The sequence below is a fragment of the Copadichromis virginalis genome, linkage group LG11 (genome assembly GCF_057382275.1).
Source record: "Copadichromis virginalis isolate Kocher_CV1m ecotype Utaka linkage group LG11, C_Virginalis_male_GT1.1, whole genome shotgun sequence".
In the NCBI taxonomy this organism is placed as follows: domain Eukaryota; kingdom Metazoa; phylum Chordata; class Actinopteri; order Cichliformes; family Cichlidae; genus Copadichromis; species Copadichromis virginalis.
Window position 1 is genome coordinate 40,357,078 of NC_140628.1, and position 21,614 is coordinate 40,378,691.

A 21,614-nucleotide genomic window follows, 5' to 3' on the forward strand; every position below is an offset into this window, starting at 1 on the left:
GCAGTTGTAAAACGGCAGCGGGCGGAAGGCCCGCCCCCTGACTGTCGAACCGGAGCGCGCCTCGAGAAGAGCCGTGCGAACCCGTCCGAGCTCTGCGGTGCCGCTCCAGTTTCAGGTAAGCCCGGCCCGGCACGGCTTGTCCCGGCGTCACACGCAGGCCCCGCTGAAGCTTTCGGAAGGCGCTCGGCGTGCAGCGACGAGCTGCCCCCGGCGGGGCGGTGCAGACGGGGTGCGCGCTGCGTGCTGAGCTCTGGTCCTGACCGAGAGCCCGGTGACCCGGCTCGGCTCAGCTGGGCCCGCTCGGCCTGTAGGTTCGGGTCCCCGCCGACAGGCGCGTCTCAGCCGGGTTGAAAGGAACAAAAACCCGGAGAGCGGGCTGAGCGCCCCCTGTGGCGGCAGCTGCCATTACACCTGCAACTACAGCTGATTGAACCCAACTTTATTTAAAAAGATTTACCGACGTCAGAGTTTGTGCAGAGCTGCTGTTGTTTAACTTCACCGTCAGCTGAGCGAATGAAGGCCAGCCTTTGTTAATCACACCACTACTTTATTTAAAATAAGGGCCGTGACAAAGAGACAGAGCACAAACGGCAGCAACAGAAGGCATCGAAACGTCACAGTGACCGGAAGTCTGTCCACACTAACGCCGCTGCCGTGATTGTGCGCGTGATCAGCGGGGTCAGGTCATCCTGATCCGCGTGTTCGGCAAACGCAGGTGTTTGACTGGACTGCACAGGTGTCCTCATTTAAATCATAAATGTTTTAAATCTACCGACTTCTGTTCAAACCGGGACTGAACTGCGCAGCTGTGAGGTTCACTGACACAAACATCAGCGTCTGTGATGCTGATCAAACCTGATGGACCCGTCCTCAGGCTGTGGACGCACCACAGAGTCTTTCAGCTGATTTGTCCCTGAAGGACATGTCTGTTTGTAGTTTTTGGTTTAATGTCACTGTGGTAATGCTGAGAGACGACTCCGCCTTTCTCTCATTGGTCTTTGGGCTCACAGGTGTTCTCTGAAACTAAACGCACTCGAGTATTTACAGCTAAAGTTACCTGTGAAAAGATCACCTGCTCACCTGGCTCTCAGGTTAAATATAACTCTAAGCTGCAGGTGTGCAGTACCAGTGTACCAATGTCATGTGACGTAGTGGAAATGCTGCTGGTCAGATTTTTCTTTTATCGTGGTTACAATGATGGTTTCTCTGGTGGTTTCCATAGCAACATGGATACAGAGTTGTTTATGGAGTGTGAGGAGGAGGAGCTGGAGCCATGGCAACAGGTGGATGACAGTGTGGAGGAAGATGACATGGACTTCATGGACAACTATGGAGAGCCAGGTGAGTCTCAGAACCAGGTCCAAACTCTAAAACCAGTTCTGGACACTCTGGACCTGAGTCAAACCCTAGAACCAGACTCTCTCTCTCTCTCTCCCTCTCTCTCCATGTAGTGGAGGATTCTCCATCTCCACTCCCAGTCTCTGAGACTCCACCTCCAAGGACCCCCCCACCCATCACACCTGCTGCAACAGGTATGTGTTCGGTGTTTCTTTGAATAGCCGATGACACAACAGGAGCCCCAGACGGCGTCTTCACTTGGATGCTTAGATCAGTTGTGTTACTGTAGACTCTCACAGCATGACTGTTGACTGTGTGATCTAGCACGAGATGAATAAAGCTGAGTTTACAGGTGTCGTCAGGTTCAGGTGTTGAGTGTGGCGCTCTCTGTCTGATGTTCGTGTGTCAGAGCAGCAGAGCTAACACAGTGTGGAGGAAAGTGGCAGCAAAGGGTCAGCAGGTCAAAGGTAAAAGCAGCAGACCTCTTCTCTGGGACAGGCAGAGCTTCAGCAGCTTTGTTGGAGAACCAAACGTGACGATGTCTGAAGCTGATCCTGGAACAGCCTGAAGCAGCAGAGACGCGGTGCTGTGAGCTGAAGGTGTTCCTGGATGTGGAGGAGCAGTCTGTGCTTCCGCGTCCCTCCGTAAAAGCTTTCACCGAGTCCTTCTGCTAACCTTTCTCTCTTCTTCAGCTTCATCACCTGCCCAGGTCGTCTCCTCTTCCTCTGTGATACCTCCTTCCTCTGTCGTTACCGCCTCCTCCTCTGCCCCGCGCCTCCCTGTTGCCTCCACGGCCCCACGCCTGATGGCTCAAGCTCCACCACTCATCCTGACTCAGACAGCGGGTGGAACGTTCCTACTTCCAGCGGCCGCCGGCACCGGCAGCAGCCAGCCCATCCTGCTCACCACTACACAGGTATGGAAATCAAACGCACCCTGTGCTTCAGCAGGTCAGCCAGGCCGAACGCTCCTCTGTGAAATGAGTAAAACGTGAGAATAACGAGTAACATAACGTGAAACATACATGTGTACTCTAGCGTAATAAATTAAAACCATGAACAATAATCCAGAGTTTAGGCTCCACCCTTTAAACCGCTGCAGGCAGTCAGGCTGTCGGAACAGTGATTTAGTGTTTTGCTCACGATTATTTTAAATCATAATCTTGGTTATTTTGTTTTGGTCACTAAGCCACTCCCTCGGCTGGTCGAGGGCCGGTGTCCTGCAGGTTGTGGACGTGTCCTCGAGCATACACGGCTGATTTAAATGGCTACATTACCTCCTCAACACACCTGTACTAATCATTTAGTTCAGGTGTGTTGGCCCAGGTTGAGATCTAAAACCCACAGGACACCGGCCCTTGGAGATCCCCACCCTGATGTAAAACGTGGGTGCAGCATTTTAAACCTGCATTCTTTCTCATGCCCAGCAGGGGGCGCTGTGAAAAGCGGTCTGTGAGGAAATCCTCTTGCTCAGCTGAGTAAACTCTCTCCTGGTTCAGTGCGACTCTGGTGACATAAAACAGGAAGTTCACTTTAGGATTTTGGTTAGGGCTGGGTTTTGATAATCGATTTATTGATTAAAATTGATTCTAGCTTGGATAACGTAAAATCGATTCATTAAAATCCTGAAAGGATTTTTAAGTATAAATTTATTTTGCCTGAAACGCCAGAATCTCAGGTTCTGCACAAAGACGTAAACTACTCTCTGTGTGTGTGTGTGTGTGTGTGTGTGTGTGTGTGTGTGTGTGTGTGTGTGTGTGTGTGTGTCCCGTCTAAAATCTTGTTTGTTTGTCACGCACACAAAAAGAAAACCTAATTTCTGCCGTTCAACAGGCTTCTGCACAAATTTAAACTTTTTTTAAATTATGCAAAACGCTGTGTCTGTAATAAAACCGCTGTAACTTCAGAGGTAATGTTCATGTGTTGATTAACTTTGACTGCCTGCTCAAACATTTGGTTTAGCATATTTTGAGAGACTATATATAATGAACTGGAGTACTTAGCTTAACTCAACCTTATTGAGCCATCTCTACCACTTGGTTGAGTTATGTTATCCTAAAAAAAACACTAGATGGCACTGTGTCAGGATATGGCAGGCCTCATCTGCCACCCTCCAACCAAGAAATCAGAAAGCAAAAAATCACTCTGGACACATGGACTGTTTTGGCTAAAAACTTTAAAGGTAAGTACATTTTTCTACAGTATAAACATGTCAGAGTCTTTACTGAACATGATTATGTCATTTGATACCAGAAAATAGCTGTAATAAATCCGTAATATTTTTTTAAAAACATGCTCAACCAAACGGTTGATTTGTCAATTGATGGTAAGAGTAGTAAAACTTAGCTAATGTTTAGAACTGCTGTTTTAACATATGAAATTGACTATTTACTATTGAATATAAATAATTTAATGATCTATACATGTAAATATGACATGTTTACATTTTTCCATGACAAATACTGTATGTTACAAAATGTTCTAATGTTTAAAGATTTACTCACTTTCTGTGATTATTTTTTAGAGTACATGGAAATCAAACCAACTATATTTCTAAAATTGTATTTTTTTTTATGTTTATTAGATGGATTGCAAATCCTTTTATGGAGCAAGACAACGCACCTACCTGGCCCTTGTACCTGAAAATTCTCAGGACTCCGATGGTGAACTGAGTGATGATGACCCAATAGAGGATCCAGATTTTCAACCCAATTTTGCAGATGATAGTGATGAAAGCTGCTTTGATGTTTCCCTGGATGAAGATGCTCCTTCAACAAGTAGATCTAATAAACTTTTGCGTAAAATGAGCAAAAAAGGGAAACCTATCCTAAAAACAGTTCCCTTGGATGAAGCAGAGGATACATTAGACCCATCTTCCTCTTTAGTCCCAAAAAAAGACACAAGAAGAATCTGGAAGCATGAGGACATTGAAGAATTTCAAGTTCCAGATGCAAGTTTCGAAACGCCTGACGCCCTACAGTCCCCATTCCAGTACTTCAAAATGCTCTTCACTGATGAAATGATTGATCATATTGCCTATCATACCAATCTGTATTCTGCTCAAGAGTTGGGGGACACAATCAAGACTAGCCCTAAGGAAATTGAAGATTTTCTGGCAATCCTCCTATTCATGGGTGTTTTCAACTTTCCATCGCTAGAGGATTACTGGCACCATGAGTCACGTTTCAGTGTGATAGCAGATATCATGCCAAAGAAGAGATTCCAGCTTTTTCGCCAGTTCATTCATTTCAGTGATAATCAGCAGTGCAATGAGAGTCAAGACCGATTTAAAAAAATCAGACCTCTCTTTGATATGCTTCGTGAGCAATGCCTCCAGATACCATCAACAAATAAGCACAGCGTAGATGAGGTCATGGTAGCATATAAAGGCACAAGGGCTGGCAATCTCCGTCAATATATTGCCAACAAGCCAGACGAATGGGGCTTTAAGGTGTTTTGCCGAGCAAGTTCATCTGGCATCATTCATGACCTGGTCAGGGACCTTCCACATTCTTCAACGTTACCCTCAGTGAAGAGGAGCAGATGTTACCTTTGGGAGCCAAAGTGGTGACAACACTTTGCCAAACCATAACACAGCCAAGGCTTTCTGTTGTGTTCTGTGACAACTATTTTACCAGTTTTAAGCTGGTCCAGCACCTAGACACCTCATTGGGTGTCAAGTGCATTGGCACTGTTCGACCAAATCGCACAGGTGGAGCCACTTTGATGACAGACAAAGAGCTGATGAAGAGAGGGCGTGGAGCTTTTGACTACAGGTCTGCTGAAGGTGTGATCGCAGTTAAATGGTTTGACAACAAATGTGTGAACCTGCTAAGTAATGCTTCTGGGATCATGCCACTTTCAACTGTCAAACACTGGAGCAAAGAGTCCAAGGCGAAAGTTATGATCCCATGCCCATCACTCATCCCTGCATACAATGAGCATATGGGAGGGATAGATCTCTCTGACATGCTGGTACACCTGTACAAGACCCCAGCCAAGTCTACAAGATGGTACCTGCCACTCTTTGGTTACATGCTTGATCTGTCCATTGCAAATTCCTGGCTGGTCTACAAGAGGGAATGTGGACAACTAAACCAGAAACCAATCACACTCAAAAGATTCCGCCTGGCAGTTGCGCATAGCTTGAAACAAGTCAACAAGCCAGCATCCAAAGTTGGCCAACCATCATCCAGCTCTCCACCACCACCAAAGAAACAATACACCCCAAGACCCTCACAACCACAGCCAGATGTGCGATATGACTGCTTTGGGCATTGGCCACTTCACTTTGACAAGCGAGGCCGATGCAATTACTGTCCAAAGGGCGTCTCAAGATGGAAATGCCAAAAATGCAATGTTTTCTTGTGCTTGAATGCCAGTCAGGAATGCTTTGCAGTGTACCACCAGAAGATCTAATCATCAAGGGGTATTGGTGAAGTTGCATGAACGGCAAAAGAAAAGAGCCAGAACTGTTTCAGTGTGCTCTCAAATTTTTCAGTGCAAAATGGCAATGGTATATAATATACCACCAGAATTTTCTGGAAAATAAAAAAAAAAATGTTAGTGCTGTTCCAACACTACAGTGAAAAGTTTATGTTAACAACAGGTCAAAAGTGAATTTGTATGTTTATGAATTTTCGGTAATTGCAGATCAAGTTTTGATCAAATTTACAATATTTTTGTGTTTTATACATTTTGTGGTTTGTTATTATGACGCCCACTGTTGAAATGGAATCCATCAATGTTTGATGTTTTACTACCACAATAAAGTGGGTCAAACACAAAATTGGGTAGTTATTGTTTTGCAAAATGAGTATAACCTTTACTTTTTTCTACTAGTTATGTCTGTAGAACTTTATGTAGTTGTACTATAGAGAGACATCTCAACCGTTTGGTAGAGGGTAATATTTAAAAAACTATAAGGTGTGTATAAATTTTTTTTTTTTTTTGATTGTGATCATTATTGACCTAAAGGAATAGAAAATATGAACAAATAATTTTTTCATTGTATTTATCTTGGTGAGGCAGTCAAAGGGTTTTAATGGTTTTCTTTCGTTTTTGATGTACTGCAGAATATCCATCCATTCGCTTCCGCTTATCCTTTTCAGGGTTGCGTGTGGCGCTGGAGCCTATCCCAGCTGTCATAGGGCGTGAGGCGGAGTACACCCTGGACAGGTCGCCAGTCTGTCGCAGGGCGAACACACATAGACGTAGACAACCATTCGCACTCACATTCACTCGCACATTTACACCTAATGGCAATTTGGATTATCCAATTAACCTATCCCCACAAGCAGAAGTACTGCAGACTATTTTTATAAAATCCCAGAACAGAAAAACCACCTTCATGTTTTTCTGTTTTATCTTCAGCTACTTTGACACAAAGGCCTCGCTGTGATGCTCACACCTTTGATAAAGTCTTGCGAGTGTCAGCTTCCTTTCTATAGGCAAAATTTCCCAGATTCAAATCGAATGGAATAGATTCTAGACGGTGACGATGTCCAGTCTGAGAGGAGCAGGAAGCAGGGGCAGATTTGGGGGCGGGACTACATCTGAGATAAGCTGTTGAGTCTCCACGTTGTGTCATGGTGATGTCGTGTGTTTGGATGTACAGGGTTTCCCGGTGCAGACGGTGGTGAACCCCGGCGCTCCTCTGGTTCTGAACCTGCAGCCGGGTCAGACGGTGCAGCCGCTCACGCTCATCCGGTGTAGGTCGATCTAATTGGTGACGAAATCCGTGATCGATGTCAGCCGATCGCTAATCAGCCGTTTCCTGTCCACAGCCCCGTCGCTGGGTCAGCTGGTTCGGCCCAGTGTGGGCGTGTCGCCGGTAAGGTCAGGCCCCGCCCCCTCAGGAGGTCCCACCCAGCCCGGCTCGACCTTCACTGCCATGCAGCTGCCCGCCACGCTGACGATTCGCACCAGCACACCAGCACCCGGTGAGCGTGACACCTAGAGTGGGAGGAGCTTCTTTTAGGACGACTCAAACTGACCAGTTTCATGTTTTTCAGTTAACCTCCACGTGACCCAAGTGGGCGGAGCCAATACACTGAAGGTGGCTGGGTCCCCCGCCCTCCCCTTAGGTTCAGCCAATGGCGTCACCAGAGCCACTCCCATCAGCAGCGGTACACCAATAACCTGTCAGTGCTTGTGTGTGCTCAGATTTGTTACGTCTTACCTTTGTGTGTGTGTCACCTGCTCCCACAGCCGCTCGCTCCGCCCCTTCGACTGTCAGCACAAACTCGGCTGACTCCACCCGTGTGGTGATGAGCGTGGAGGAGTTTTATTATGGCACATTTGAAGGTGATCTGAGTCTGAGGAAGCCCCTCCCACTGGGAATCAAAACCTCCACCTTCACCTGCCAGATCTGCTCTCACCTGTCAGAGAATAACCTGAGGTGAGCACCTGAGCACACGCGGGATACAGATGCGGTGCTCTGTATGTTTAATGTGTGTGTGTGCAGGTTGATGCAGCACATGCTCCAGCACTCAGAGCTGATTAATGGCGGCGGCGATGATGACAGGAAGTGCTGCAGGTTCTGTTACCGTCAGTTCTCGTCTGACGCTCAGCTGCAGAGCCACGAGGACCAGGTGCACGGCCCCACCCTCTCCTCCTGTAAGACCCACACACGGAGTGCTTGCCTGTGTTTTTGCATGTGTGACGAGCTGCGTTGGCTCAGGGCTCACCTGTCACCTGTCTGTCTCTCAGGTATGTGTCGTATCTGTGAGTGGGCGTTTGAAAGCGAGCCACTCTTCTTAAACCACATGAAGTCCAACCACAAACCGGGTGAGATGCCTTACGTTTGCCAGGTGAGTGACCACTGACCCGCCCCTTCCCACCTACGGGCCGTCCTAGGTCAGGTCTGATCCTTACCTCAGGTGTTACGACCTCGCAGGTGTGTTCGTATCGCTCGTCCTTCTACTCGGACGTCCTTCAGCACTTCTCCAGCTTCCACAGAGACTCGTGCTTCCTGCTCTGTATTTTCTGTCTGAAAGTGACCAGAAATCCCGTCAGCTACCGGCAGCACCTGCTCAAACACCAGGTAAGCACACGCACCAGGTGTAGACGAACAAACACCAGGTGTAGACTTCCTGCAGTGGAAGTGGATGGGTCTTTTAATTTGAAATTCTCTGTTCCCAGATAAACCAGGCCTTCCACTGTAACAGGTGTCGTCTGCAGTTTGTTTTCCTCAAAGACAAGATGCAGCACAAACTGGAAAACCACCGCAGCTTCCGCCGCCCGCCTCAGCTGGAGGGCCTGCCGCCGGGGTCAAAGGTCAGTGCCTTCGTCTTGATTTAAATGTCTTGCTCCAGACAGGTGGCATTACTGGTCCATGTGTCTTCAGGTGACCATCAGGACCTATGGCAAGATAAGGCCCTTGGTGACATCAGGAGGAAGCCGCCTCCTCCAGAACCCCGCCTCCCTCATCCAGCCAATCAAGATCAAGATGGAGCCACAGAGGTCTCTGATCCAGAAGAACCCCACAGCATCAAAATTACCGCGGTCCCCGACCAAGAAGCTGGGCAGCCGTCGAATCCATGGCAACAGGTGAGGCTGACGGTGACAGGTGACGTCGATTTTGGGCCCCTCCTCTTGTGTTGTTGATGTCACATGATTCAGGTGTGTCTCTCCGCTCCTCCTGCAGGAGGTCAGGTGATGACGACAGGTTGGTGTGTTTGGAGTGCGGGACCGACGCCTCCGATTTCTCCGCCCACTATCCGACTCACGTCCACTGCCTGCTGTGCCCCTACAGCAGCTGCTGCTCCCGGGCCTATGCTGCTCACATGATCAAGTAAGTAATCCGAGTATTGCAGGAGTATTCTTTAGCAGTAGGGCTGCCACGATTTGTCGACTAGTCACGATTACGTCGACTATCAAAATCGTCGACGACTGATTTAATAGTCGACGCGTCGTTTGAAGCTTTGTAAGATCACAAAAGACGCAGGAATAAGTAGCAGGATTTAAGAGTGTAACTAGAAAGTGCATTTTCTGAAGAAACTGCAGTGTGAATGCTTGAATCTGAATGTATGCATTGAAATGAAATAATTACTGAATTTAAGTTAAAAATTTTGAATGAGATAAAAAAAAAACCCCGAATTTAACCTGAAAACAAAAGTGCTGAACTGCTAAAAGCTGAAGGTTACACAGAAGAAGAAGTTGGAAAAAAGCTGAAAATGTTTTAATTGTAAATTAGAAAAACCTAAGAAATGAGAAAAGAACATTTAGAGTCAGAAAACATCTGAAAGAATATTAAAAGGTCATATTCTTTGAATCACTGAATGACTAAAATGTGATCCCTCCACTTGGACCCACACAGTTTAAAAAGTTTACATCTCTGAGCTTTGAAAGACAAGATGTTGGAAAAAGAACAACGATGGCGACGTTTTGAGGGTAAAATGATGGCTTTAACACTGTGGACACAGCAGCAGTTGAAAGAGAAGTGTTTAAGATGAATTTTGGCAGAGTGGCAGAGAGAGCTCGTTAAGCAGGCAGGTGTGAGCCTGGTTGCTATAGTGACCGCACCCAATGGCTCCATACACACGGACACAGACATGCACCTCACTTTTGCTGCTTAAAATGAACAGAAAAGTCAGGCCGAAACAAATCGTTCCCAAATGAAAAGTAAAAGTCGTATTGACAAAATTCTTTCACTGTGAGCGACAGCAATGTCTAGTCTACCAAATTCTCAGTTTTCATGTCTGTGGAGTTTATTATATGGACGTGGTGACAGTGGAAAGACACCATGCTCTTCTGATTTTCAAACGAACCTTCTGAGCCATTTTAACATTAGAGTCTATGGAAGAGTTGGAGGGAGGAGGCTGTGCATTGGTGACATTTATGAAAGAACCATAACACCTAGTACAATAGTAAACACATTGGATGAAAGAGGACAGCCATGGCTACGTTTTGAGGGTAAAATCATACCTGTAGAGCAAACGCTGCGGACACAGCAGCAGTTTTAAAAAAGATTTTAAGATTATTTTTTTTGCTCCTCTCACTCTAGCAGTTGAGCTGCCTCACTCTAGCCCCAACATTCCGTCCCATACACACCCATTATAAACTCTGAAACGGGTGAAAAAACATCATGAAACTTAAACTGGAACTGAAGAAAAAGTATAATAGATATTGAAAAGATAAATGCAAGTTGAATAGTTGAATGTCTTGTCTTCGTTTTAAAGTTTGAATGGTGGCTCTATGTCAATGTATGTGGAAGTAGTAAGAGTTTAAAAATGAGTAAGTTGAATGAGGATTTGAAGGGTCTCCCCATTGAAATACATTATAAATTTTTGTTGAATAAAGTTGAATAAAATTAAAAATATAAATGTTAAAAATATGAAAAATGGAAGCAGTGTTGTCCAAAAGAATAGGAATCTAACGGTGTTGGAATGGTTTTTCTAAGTTGAACGGTTTTGAAGGAGTAGGATTACAAAAAACGTACGGAATACAGAATAAAATATAATAACTAGAAAGTGCATTTTCTGAAGAAACTGCAGTGTGAATGCTTGAATCTGAATGTATGCATTGAAATGAAATAATTACTGAATTTAAGTTAAAAATTTTGAATGAGATTAAAAAAAACAAAAAAAAAAACCCGAATTTAACCTGAAAACAAAAGTGCTGAACTGCTAAAAGCTGAAGGTTACACAGAAGAAGGAGTTGGAAAAAAACTGAAAATGTTTTAAATGTAAATTAGAAAACCCTAAGAAATGAGAAAAGAACATTTAGAGTCAGAAAACATCTGAATGAATATTAAAAGGTCATATTCTTTGAATCACTGAATGACTCAAATGTGATCCCTCCACTTTGATCCACACAGTTTAAAAAGTTTAAATGCCTGAGCTTTGAAAGATACGGTGTTGGAAAGAGAACAATAATGGCGACAATTTGAGGGTAAAATGATGGCTGTAACACTGTGGACACAGCAGCAGTTGAAAGAGAAGTGCTTAAGATGAATCTTGGTACAGTGGCAGGCAGAGCTCGTTAAGCAGGCAGGTGTGAGCCTGGTTGCTATAGTGACCGCACCCAATGGCTCCATACACACGTACACAGACATGCGCCTCACTTTTGCTGCTTAAAATGAACAGAAAAGTCAGGCCGAAACAAATCGCTCCCAAATGAAAAGTAAAAGTCGTATTGACAAAATTCTTTCACCGTGAGCGACAGCAATGTCTAGTCTACCTAATTCTCAGTTTTCATGCCTGTGGAGCTTATTATATGGACGTGGTGACAGTGGAAAGACACCATGCTCTTCTGATTTTCAAACGAACCTTCTGAGCCATTTTAACATTAGAGTCTATGGAAGAGTTGGAGGGAGGAGGCTGTGCATTGGTGACATTTATGAAAGAACCACAACACCTAGTACAATAGTAAACACATTGGATGAAAGAGGACAGCCATGGCTACGTTTTGAGGGTAAAATCATACCTGTAGAGCAAACGCTGCGGACACAGCAGCAGTTTTAAAAAAGATTTTAAGATTAATTTTTTTGCTCCTCTCACTCTAGCAGTTGAGCTGCCTCACTCTAGCCCCAACATTCCGTCCCATACACACCCATTATAAACTCTGAAACGGGTGAAAAAACATCATGAAACTTAAACTGGAACTGAAGAAAAAGTATAATAGATATTGAAAAGATAAATACAAGTTGAATAGTTGAATGTCTTGTCTTCGTTTTAAAGTTTGAATGGTGGCTCTATGTCAATGTATGTGGAAGTAGTAAGAGTTTAAAAATGAGTAAGTTGAATGAGGATTTGAAGGGTCTCCCCATTGAAATACATTATAAATTTTTGTTGAATAAAGTTGAATAAAATTAAAAATATAAATGTTAAAAATATGAAAAATAGAAGCAGTGTTGTCCAAAATAATAGGAATCTAACGGTGTTTGAATGGTTTTTCTAAGTTGAACGGTTTTGAAGTTATAGGATTACAAAAAACGTACGGAATAGATAAAATATAATAATAATAATAATAATAATAAAGATTCGAATAACAATACTGTGAATGCTTTTCAAGCATTCACACTAATAATAATAAAGATTACAACAACAATACTGTGAATGCTTTTCAAGCATTCACACTAATAACGGACTGAAACAGAAGATGGCAGCACTGCATGTACAAGGATGCCAGCTACCGTTAAACCCCGAAGAAGAAGAAGAAGCAGCTGTGTCCCAGAATTCATAGCGCGGCCCAGCTCAGTTTCCAACAATGGCGGCAGCTACTTAGTTTTAATATTACTCTTATTATTCTTTCTGGGTCACATAATAAACGTTTAACATATTTTCATGGAGAATGTAGCTGTGTAAACCTCAAATATCTGCTCAGTTTATCAAGACACCGCATATTTTCAAAAGCGCTCCGACGTTTTCGGAGACGTCTGTTACCCACTAGCTTGATAGCTAGCCGGGGGCTAGGTCACTAGAGCCGTGAGAACACCGGACTCCCGGCAAATCGTTTTCAAACCCACCGCCGTCTTTCGCTACTCAGGTTAAACATGATATATGAGTCACTTAGATAACTTAAAAATGTTATTGTTTGGCTTTTTTTAGTGTTTTATTTGTTCCTGAGTAAATCGGTTTGTCTGAGATTAAAGTTATAGTTTTTACACAGCTGAATAAACGTCAAGCAGACAGCTGATTATCAGAAGTGTGAGATGCTCCAGAATATACTCCGGTGTCCTGTTATATTTTAGATAGCAAGGAGTTTATTAAACTTCACCGAAACAATCTGCAAATTTCATTAAAATTTAATAAACTATCATCTTGTCTTTATTTTTAGTTAGCACCTTAAACACTTAAAGCTGTAAGCTAATGATAGTTATATAAGAGCAGATGCTGCTGGTGCAATAAGCTGTAGTTTTACGTCCAATGGATGATGATCTGATTAGTCGACTAATCGCAAAAATAATCGGTGACTAGTCGACTATCAAAGTAATCGCTTGTGGCAGCCCTATTTAGCAGTAGTGCGTGCAGTAATCTGGATTTATGGATGCTCGATCGTTTATCTGCAGCCACCACGTCCCGCGCTCCAAAGACAAAGCCGTCCCCCTGCACAGGCTGCCTCCTCCATGGTGAGAACCTCATTGATCTGATCAGGTTGGTCTTCGTGCTGCCGATGAAGCTCCGCCTCCTCATTTTCTTCTTCTCTTCCTCACCGCTCAGCCCGTTCCACCTGCAGTGCTTCAGGTGTGAGTTCAGTTCTCAGACAGCTGACCTGATGGCCAGTCACCTGCTGATGAACTCGGAGCATCACAGCACCACCTGCAGGATCAGGAGTAAGACCGCACCACCACAACTACACCCATAACAACACAATCTACAGCAACAATCGCTGCTACACCCAAACAGGCTGCGTTCAGCTGCTCGTTTAAAACAAAGGGCAGCTCAGTGGGTACAGCACGCACACAATGTGTACACATGTACATAACATCCACACAACAGCCACACACCATGTAGTGTGTGCATGTACACTTGTGTAGCTAATAAAGTGTCAAGCAGAGGTTTCTTCATGGTGCAACGTTAGCGTCTCCACAGCTGCTGCAGAGTAGCACAAACACCCCGATGAGGATAAAGTGGAGCTGATGAAACTGCTGTTCGGGGGGAAATCAGCTGACGTCTCTGAAGCTGAAAGGTCGACGGGTTCTTGGCGTTCACAGAGGTCTCTCTGTTTTCCTCTTAAATCACACTTTTCCTGGTGGGGAGCCTGGAATTGATCCATCGCTGTGACGGCAAAGAACTGGAAGGTTTCCAGTCTCTGCAACCGGGGGAACAACGGGGGAGGGGTCGAGGTTTACTCAGCCTAACAATCGCTGTTTAAAGTTTGTAGATGCAACATGGAAAATTCCAGGCTTGTCCACTCATCCAACCTTGAAGCAGTGTTAAAGATCTGTCCTCTGGCTCTCGGCTGCCTGAGCTGTAAATGTTTACTTGGGCACTTCCTGGAGCCTCAGCTGTGTCGCTCAGTCTGAAGGCTCCAGTCCCGTTCTTTGCATTCTGCTCTAAACGTCAGTCACGTCAGGGTGAAAGTTTTGGAGTGAACAAACTAACCTCGGCCTCGCAGCTTCTCCTGTATGAAGAATAGTGTACAGGCTTTTGTCTGCACAGCGGAGCCAGAACATCTGGATTTTTCTCCGTTTCAGGAAGTTATGAGAAGTGATTCAGCTGGGAAATACAAAGCCTGGATTTTTGATTCCTTGGTTGGTAGATGGTTTCTGCTCCTCCGGTTGATTAAACGTCCCCACTCTCCCCACTCTCCCCACTCTGCCTCTGACTTCCTGAACAACACGGAGCTGCTGCTCCCATTCATGCATGTTTTCTTGATGCACGTGTATGTTTAACCTTTTAAATGTTTTTTAATTAAAATAAGATTTCACTTAATTTACTCCAAAGCGTTTAACTGTTTGATCCAGGTTCTACTCTGTAGCAGCTGTGGAGACTCTAATGTTAAACTGGTTCACAGAGGAAGCATGCAGTTGCAGTTATCAGGGAATAATCTTGCTGTGTTTAAGTGTTTTTCAGCAGTGAGCAGCAGAACAGGCAGAGATTAGTGCTGTTTCTCAACACTCAAGTACGCAAGTCTGCACTCACGTTCTTGCTAGTCCATATTTCATAAGTTCACACGGGAATCTGGCGGTCTTCCCGATAACGCAGCGCGATCGTTCTACAATTGGAACAACAGTGTAGGTGATGACATCACAGCTCCAGATAAGCAATTTGGCAAAATTTGCTTTTACATATGATCGGTTTCATGTCTCATAACCTTCATACAGTTAAACACAATCACTACATGACAGAAACACACGCTTCATCTCTCTTAGTAGAAACAGGAGAGATGTTAGAAAATTTTAGTAATCACTCAAAGCTTACAGCCGACAGCTGCAGTAATTCGGAAGAGAACTGAACAAATATTTCAAATATAATCTGATCATTGTCGGATCCTTCAGGATCTCCACGTATTAACACACTGCTTTTGTTCCCGGTGAAAATGTTTCCTCCTGAATTAAAATCTTTTTAATATTAGATTTAATTCAGAGTCAGCTGTTTAAATAAGAACAGCACATTTTACATCAGGGGATATGACGGGTGAAATTCATACTGACAGCTCTCAGAGTAAGGCTTTAAATTTAAATAAAACGGTGCAGTTATGAAGCTGAACTTTAATCTCAGCCAAACCGATTTACTCAGGAACAAATACAACATTGAAATGAAACTAACATTAACATTTATCTAAGTAACTTATATATCATTTGGGGAAATGGCCTGTATTTGTATAGTGCTTTACACATCCATTCACACACACATTCACACACTGGTGATGGCAGCTACATTGTAGCCACAGCCACCCTGGGGCGCACTGACAGAGGCGAGGCTGCCGGACACTGGCGCCACCGGGCCCTCTGACCACCACCAGTAGGCAACGGGTGAAGTGTCTCGCCCAAGGACACGACGACCGAGACTGTCCAAGCCGGGGCTCGAACCGGCAACCTTCCAATTACAAGGCGAACTCCCAACTCTTGAGCCACGATCGCCCCGGCATCATGTTTAACCTGAGCAGCAAAAGTCAGCGGGGGGCTTTGAAAACAATGTGCGAGGAGTTCGCTGTTCTCGCCGACTCTAGTGAGCCTCAATCACCCTGTCAGCTATCAAGTATACACAAGTGTGCATACTCAGAAATAGCCTAGGTCATGCTGATGTCAGGATTGTGATATAGATGCTAGCTGAATTTTTTTTTTTTTTTTAGTGATGGCGGCGTCTCGGCCAACCTGCTGACGCACGTACAATGGTATAAAGATGTCACTTAAATGTGATGAGAGTTTTATTAGCTCTAGATTTCAGACTTCTCTTTTAAAGACAGGACGTCTCCGAACCTGTGTCAGGTCGGTGTGGCTAGGTTAATTCCAAAGAATCAGATTGTTAAGTTGCTGAAATGTAGAGTTGATCCAGCCTCTTTTTGTGTTTTGTTCCAGCCTATGTTGAACCGGACATCCAGTTCTGCCACAGTGAGGAGCCACAATCTTCAAAAGGAAGGGATCTAGATCAGAACAAGGACTTTCCTGACCCCTCCTGGAAGTCAGCAGATGGTTGGAAACAACCAGCAGGGGTTAATGATGCCTACTCTTCCATCCGCCCCTTCACGCAGAACAGCGGCCCTCACCACTTCCTGTCCAAGAGCAGCGACGCCATTGACTACTTCAGCCTGGTCTTCCCGGCAGCACTCATTGAGCTGATCACCAATGAGACCAATGCCCACGCCAAAACTTGCCGTTTCCTCAGCAACACCTGCCTTGACTGGATTCCTGTCACCACCCACGAGATCAAAGGTTTCATCGGCCTGGTTATTCTGATGGGCATCCAAAACCTTCCCGACCCGTCGCACTACTGGTCCTGGAGTCACTATGACAACAGCTACACTTTCTATCGAGCAATGAGCTTTAAACGCTTCAAGCAGATCGCCACTAACATCCGCATGGGCAGCTTCACCACAGACGAGTACCGTGGCACCAGCAATCCCAGCGATTCGATACACATCTTCAGGCCGATGCTGGAAATCCTGAGCAAAGCCATGTGGAATGCCTACCGGCCAAACTGCTGCCTAACCATCGACAGGGCGCTGCTGCCCAGCCTGGAAGAGGGCAGCAGCCAAACCAAAGGGAACCCGAAGACTCAACCTCAGGTCTGGCTGCTCTGTGACTCAAAGTCTGGTTACTGCCACCGTCTCTTCATACAGATGGGGGTTAAGTCGGGTCAGGATCCAGGCTTCACCGTAGTGCCGGAACTGGTGAACGGTCTGGAGGGAAAACACCACCAGCTCTACCTTGCTAACTCGCTCACGTCTGTTCCACTTATGCAGAAGCTTCTGGATCAGGGCATTTATGCCTCCAGCTCCTTCCCTCCTCCCAGCTCCATCCTACCCAGGGAGCTGTGGGAGGAGGGCGAGCTAGAGAAACCAGGGGACTTCCTACAAAGACAGTTTGGCCCCCTGCTAGCCACTCGCTGGAGGGATACCAAGGAAATGGGGTGTCTATCAACAAATGCAACTCCAAATGAGCCAGATACTGTTTGGAGAAGGTCTCAAACCAAGGTAGGTGGACTGGACCCCATTGACCGCCCCATGGCCTTCCGCTTGTTGCAGGAGAACATGCGGGGTGTCGACATCTGCAAGCAGCTGCTGGCGTGCAACCCGCTGGGAGGGGTCCCTCAGGACCGTCATTGGCGCAGCCTTTTCTGGTTCCTGATCAACCTGAGCATCGTCAACGCCTTCATTGTGCTGCGTGAGAGCCGCAAAGAGAACCCTCCCGCCTGGGTACAGGATGGTCTTTTTACTCAGGTAAATTTCCGCAAGCGCTTGGGCAATCAGCTCGCCAAGTGTGCCCAGAAATACTTCGAGACAATGGAGATTGCAACGTCGCGCGTGACAAGGAACGAGGTTGCAGAGGAGCCAGTCAAACAAAGGCACAGGATGACGAAGATCAGTAATGTGTCCAAGAGGTGCAAGAACTGCAACTTGAAGAACATCCGCCACGAGAGCGTGTATGGCTGCATCGTCTGCAAAGCCAACCTGTGCAAACAGCCAAGCTGCTTCTGGGAATATCACGGCTTGTCGTCTCTAAACAAAGGTCAGTATTTCACTCGGTAACTCTGAAAGGAGCTGTTTTATTGCTCTGAATTTCAAAGAGCTGTTTTTGTTTTTTACAGGATCAATCAAAGTTGGGTTTCTCAAAGACAGAATAAGGTATGTGTTGATCCACACAGTTAAATGTTTGATTATTTGATGTGAACTACTAATAAAAGTTTGTCTTTGCTGCAGTGGAGCGATTGAGGTGGATGAGGTTTTGGACAGCGTGGACGAGACGATGGGCCCTGTGGAGGACCTGGACTTTTCTGATGATGAGAGACTGGACGACCTGGATGACGCTGAAGAAACTGAAGAGGTTAAGGAAGACTTTATCAAAGATCCAGAGTTCCATATGCCATCAACAGCAAACGGCCATGCCCAACCACCGGCCATTGCACCTGCCTCTAAAGAGCGTGAGGATTTCCTGACCGCCCGTCAGCTGAGGATTGCCCTGTTTGCTCTCTGTGATGGACTCCGCCAGGCCTCTCGCGTCTTTGCAACAGAGGCTCCGCTTATCCGATCCTGGCTGAAAGAGGCCCGGAAGCGTCTAAAGGAAAAAGAGCAGGAGCAGAAGGTCCAAACCAATGGTGCGGATCGTATGGTGGCCTGGGTGCTATCCATGCGTGAACAGCAGCTTCCTATCACAGAGAGCAACCTCTTCCACAAAGCTTCCACCCTCAAGAAGAAAGGAGGTTTTAGTGTCTCCTTCCGCATCTCTTACGACTGGGCGGTGAACTTCATGCTGGAGCACCGACTTGGTGTGCAGAGTTCTGGCAGGGCTGCGACACTGGATCGCATCCTGCCGCGTTTTCTGGAAGCCAAAGTAAAGACCTTCAAGGAGTTTACCCAGAAGATCATCCAGGCCCACAAGCTGACAAAGAGCACCGTTGCCGCGATGGATGAGCTTTGCATCTTTGTGGACTTGAGATTGGTTCAGGAGAAGTCTCGCCGCTCAGAGGCCTTGGAATTCACAGGGTCTTTGCCTCTGCTCACCGTGTACCTGACGGTGCTGGCTGACGGCACCATGCTACCTGCTCTGGTGCTGGGAAACAGGAAGCTCAATGAAAGAGACCTGCCAGAGTTCATTTTGCTGGAGGCTATTCCAGAAGGGCTGTCGGTCGAGGAAGCGTTGGACCTCTGGATTAATAAGGTGTGGCTGCGCACCGGCCCGGCTCAGCATAGTAAGTCAATGCTGGTCCTGGACCGGCATCGGGAGCACCTGGGTGATCATTTCCTCACCTCCATCAGCAGCTCAGGGACTCTGCCAGTGGTCATCCCTAGTGGGTGCTCCTTCTGTCTGCAGCCGCTGGAGATCTGCATGAAGCCGGTGCTGCAGCGCTTCCTGCTGTCACGCTGGTCAGAGTTCACTGCCAGGAATCCAGTGGAGATCAAGGAGACATCACCCCAGTCCCTCCAAGCAAATGTGGGTCAGGTGTTATTTGACTGGTTGGTCGAGGCTCTGACACACCTGAATAAAGTCCCACAGCTTTGGAAGAAGTCGTTTGACCTGACGGGTCTCCTGGTGGGGCCCAAAGAGGAGAACGTGGAATTGGACAACAGAACAACAGCTGATAAAAGAGGCGGGATTCAGTCCGAGCTACTGACGATGCTGACTGAGATCCTGCTTGGTGCTGAAGCTTCAGAGACAGAGTCTCCAGATCTGCTGGAACTGGAGGATGAAGAGGACTCAGAGGAGGAGGAACAAGCTGTGAAAGAAGAGACATCAGAAGAGAATCAGGAGGACAAAAAAGATGAAGAGAAGAAAGAGAAAGAGGACAGGGAAGAGACGAGGAAGGAGTCAGAACAAAGAGAGCAGATGGAGGAGGAAGGGAAGGAAGCTAAGGAGAAAGGTAGGACAGAGGAGGAGATGGTGGAAGATGAGGAGGAAGACGGGAAGAACAGTGAGGAGAAACAGGAGGTTAAAACAATTGAGGAGGACAGTGAAGAAGAGGGCAAGGAGACAGAAGAGGATAGGAAGGAGGTGAGCAAGGAGAGAAGAGAGACCAGGATAGTGATTGGCGAGGAGGTTGGGGACGAGTGGAAGATAACAGTGAAGAGCCGGGCCGAGGCCAACGGCGAAGAGGGCAGCATGAAGGAGGAAAGCTGAACTAGGTGGAGGTCCACAAGCTTGACTTTGCACCATCTCTTAACACTACAGGGGGACGGTCTGGGGGCGGAACCTTCTGTTGGTGAGGGCACACCTGTCAAGGTATCGACTGTAAGCAACTGCAGCTGTGTGCTAACGTTACAGGCACTGGGGGTTTGGGGGCGAACCGGGGTACAACGGTGGAAACGGCTCCTTGATCGTTGCGTTCTCAGTTTCTTTTATTCGAGCACCATCTAGTCGACGACAGGGGAACTGCACCCCGTTCGTGTGAACCATGCGGACAGATGGGAACATTTTTGCTTCGTTTGTTATTTTTGGTAATAAATGAACCTTGAAGGTGCTTTTCTGACAGACATGTTGGAGTTTTACACAGAAAGGGATCGTGGAGTGGCCGAGTCACCGCTCATATTATGTTTTTGTATTTACAGTAAGATTTGTTTCCAGACCAGCCAATCAGGATCCATCTCCATCTGCTCTCATAGTTAGGTCTGTTTCATAAATAGTTAAAAACCTCTCCAGAAGTTCCTGCGTCCAGGTCGACTCGTTCGGCCAATGTGATCCTCCGGGAAAACTGACACGGAAATGTGCTAACAAACCGAAACGACCGCAGGTGAAAACATCGTGTGGAGGTGCAGATTCATCACCGCGTGCAGAAAGTGAGCGTGTTTTCTAATGTGATCAAACGGTTCAGTCATTAAAGTGAGCAGAGGTGGACCTCCGCCTCGATGGCATCATATCATACCAAAAACTCCACCCGTGTTCAGAGCATGAGTGGAGTTTGGGTATGATCATGGGTGGTCGCAGTAATCCCACTCAGGCGATCACGTCAACCCTAAAGCGAAAAACGCAAGGCGAATGCTGGTTCTCTTCTGATGAACAATGGAGTCCTGGAAGCCGATTGGCTAGTCTGGATCTTGTGGCCAGGAAGTGTCCGTCTGATTATGACTCCTCGTGAAGCTGATGATGTTTTGGTGCTGCTGTACAGACTTTAGATAATGTTCCTCATTAATAAAACTAGAATCTCTACCTCTGAGTCCGTCTCTATAACTCTCAGAAAACAACTTTATGTTGTGCCTGACGGTGACTCTGCACAAATCAGCAGAGCGCCATGTGACTTTTATCTTATCAGGTTTACCTGCTGTTGGCTTGACGAGCTGCTGAAACTAAACCAAACCGACCAGCGGGTTCAGAGTCTGAGTGACAATGACAATGCAGGAGGACGCTTTCATAACAAGTCACTCAGAGACACTTTTCCCTCAAAGCTCTGAATAAATTGTGATCAATAATCAAACTTTATTGTTATTCAAACACCTTTAGTGCAAGTTATTGCAGAGCTACACAAGTAAAGGAAAAAATGGCCTTTAAGGACAGAAAGTTCAGAAAATGTTCAGCAACAATATTCAGCTAAAATAAATGATTAAATGCTTGCAGATAAAATGAAAAGTCAAATGCATCACGAGCAGTGTTGGGAAGGTTACTTTTAAAATGTATTCCATTACAGAATACAGAATACATGCCCCAAAATGTATTCTGTAACGTATTCCGTTACGTTA

At 46.0% G+C, this 21,614-nt stretch overlaps 1 protein-coding gene across 1 annotated transcript; it reads left to right on the plus strand.

Annotated features, from left to right (window-relative positions):
- Positions 1-56: 56 nt before the first annotated feature.
- Positions 57-21,087, plus strand: pogzb (pogo transposable element derived with ZNF domain b). The gene is made up of 19 exons (XM_085472534.1): positions 57-115; positions 1,223-1,341; positions 1,452-1,532; positions 2,031-2,254; positions 6,955-7,048; positions 7,124-7,279; positions 7,352-7,465; positions 7,548-7,737; positions 7,804-7,955; positions 8,049-8,149; positions 8,236-8,382; positions 8,481-8,615; positions 8,686-8,888; positions 8,986-9,132; positions 13,351-13,410; positions 13,502-13,614; positions 16,306-17,955; positions 18,035-18,071; positions 18,147-21,087. The coding sequence occupies exons 2-19, from the start codon at positions 1,227-1,229 to the stop codon at positions 20,059-20,061; spliced, it is 5,634 nt and encodes a 1,877-aa protein (XP_085328660.1). The 5' UTR covers positions 57-115; positions 1,223-1,226; the 3' UTR covers positions 20,062-21,087.
- Positions 21,088-21,614: the final 527 nt, after the last annotated feature.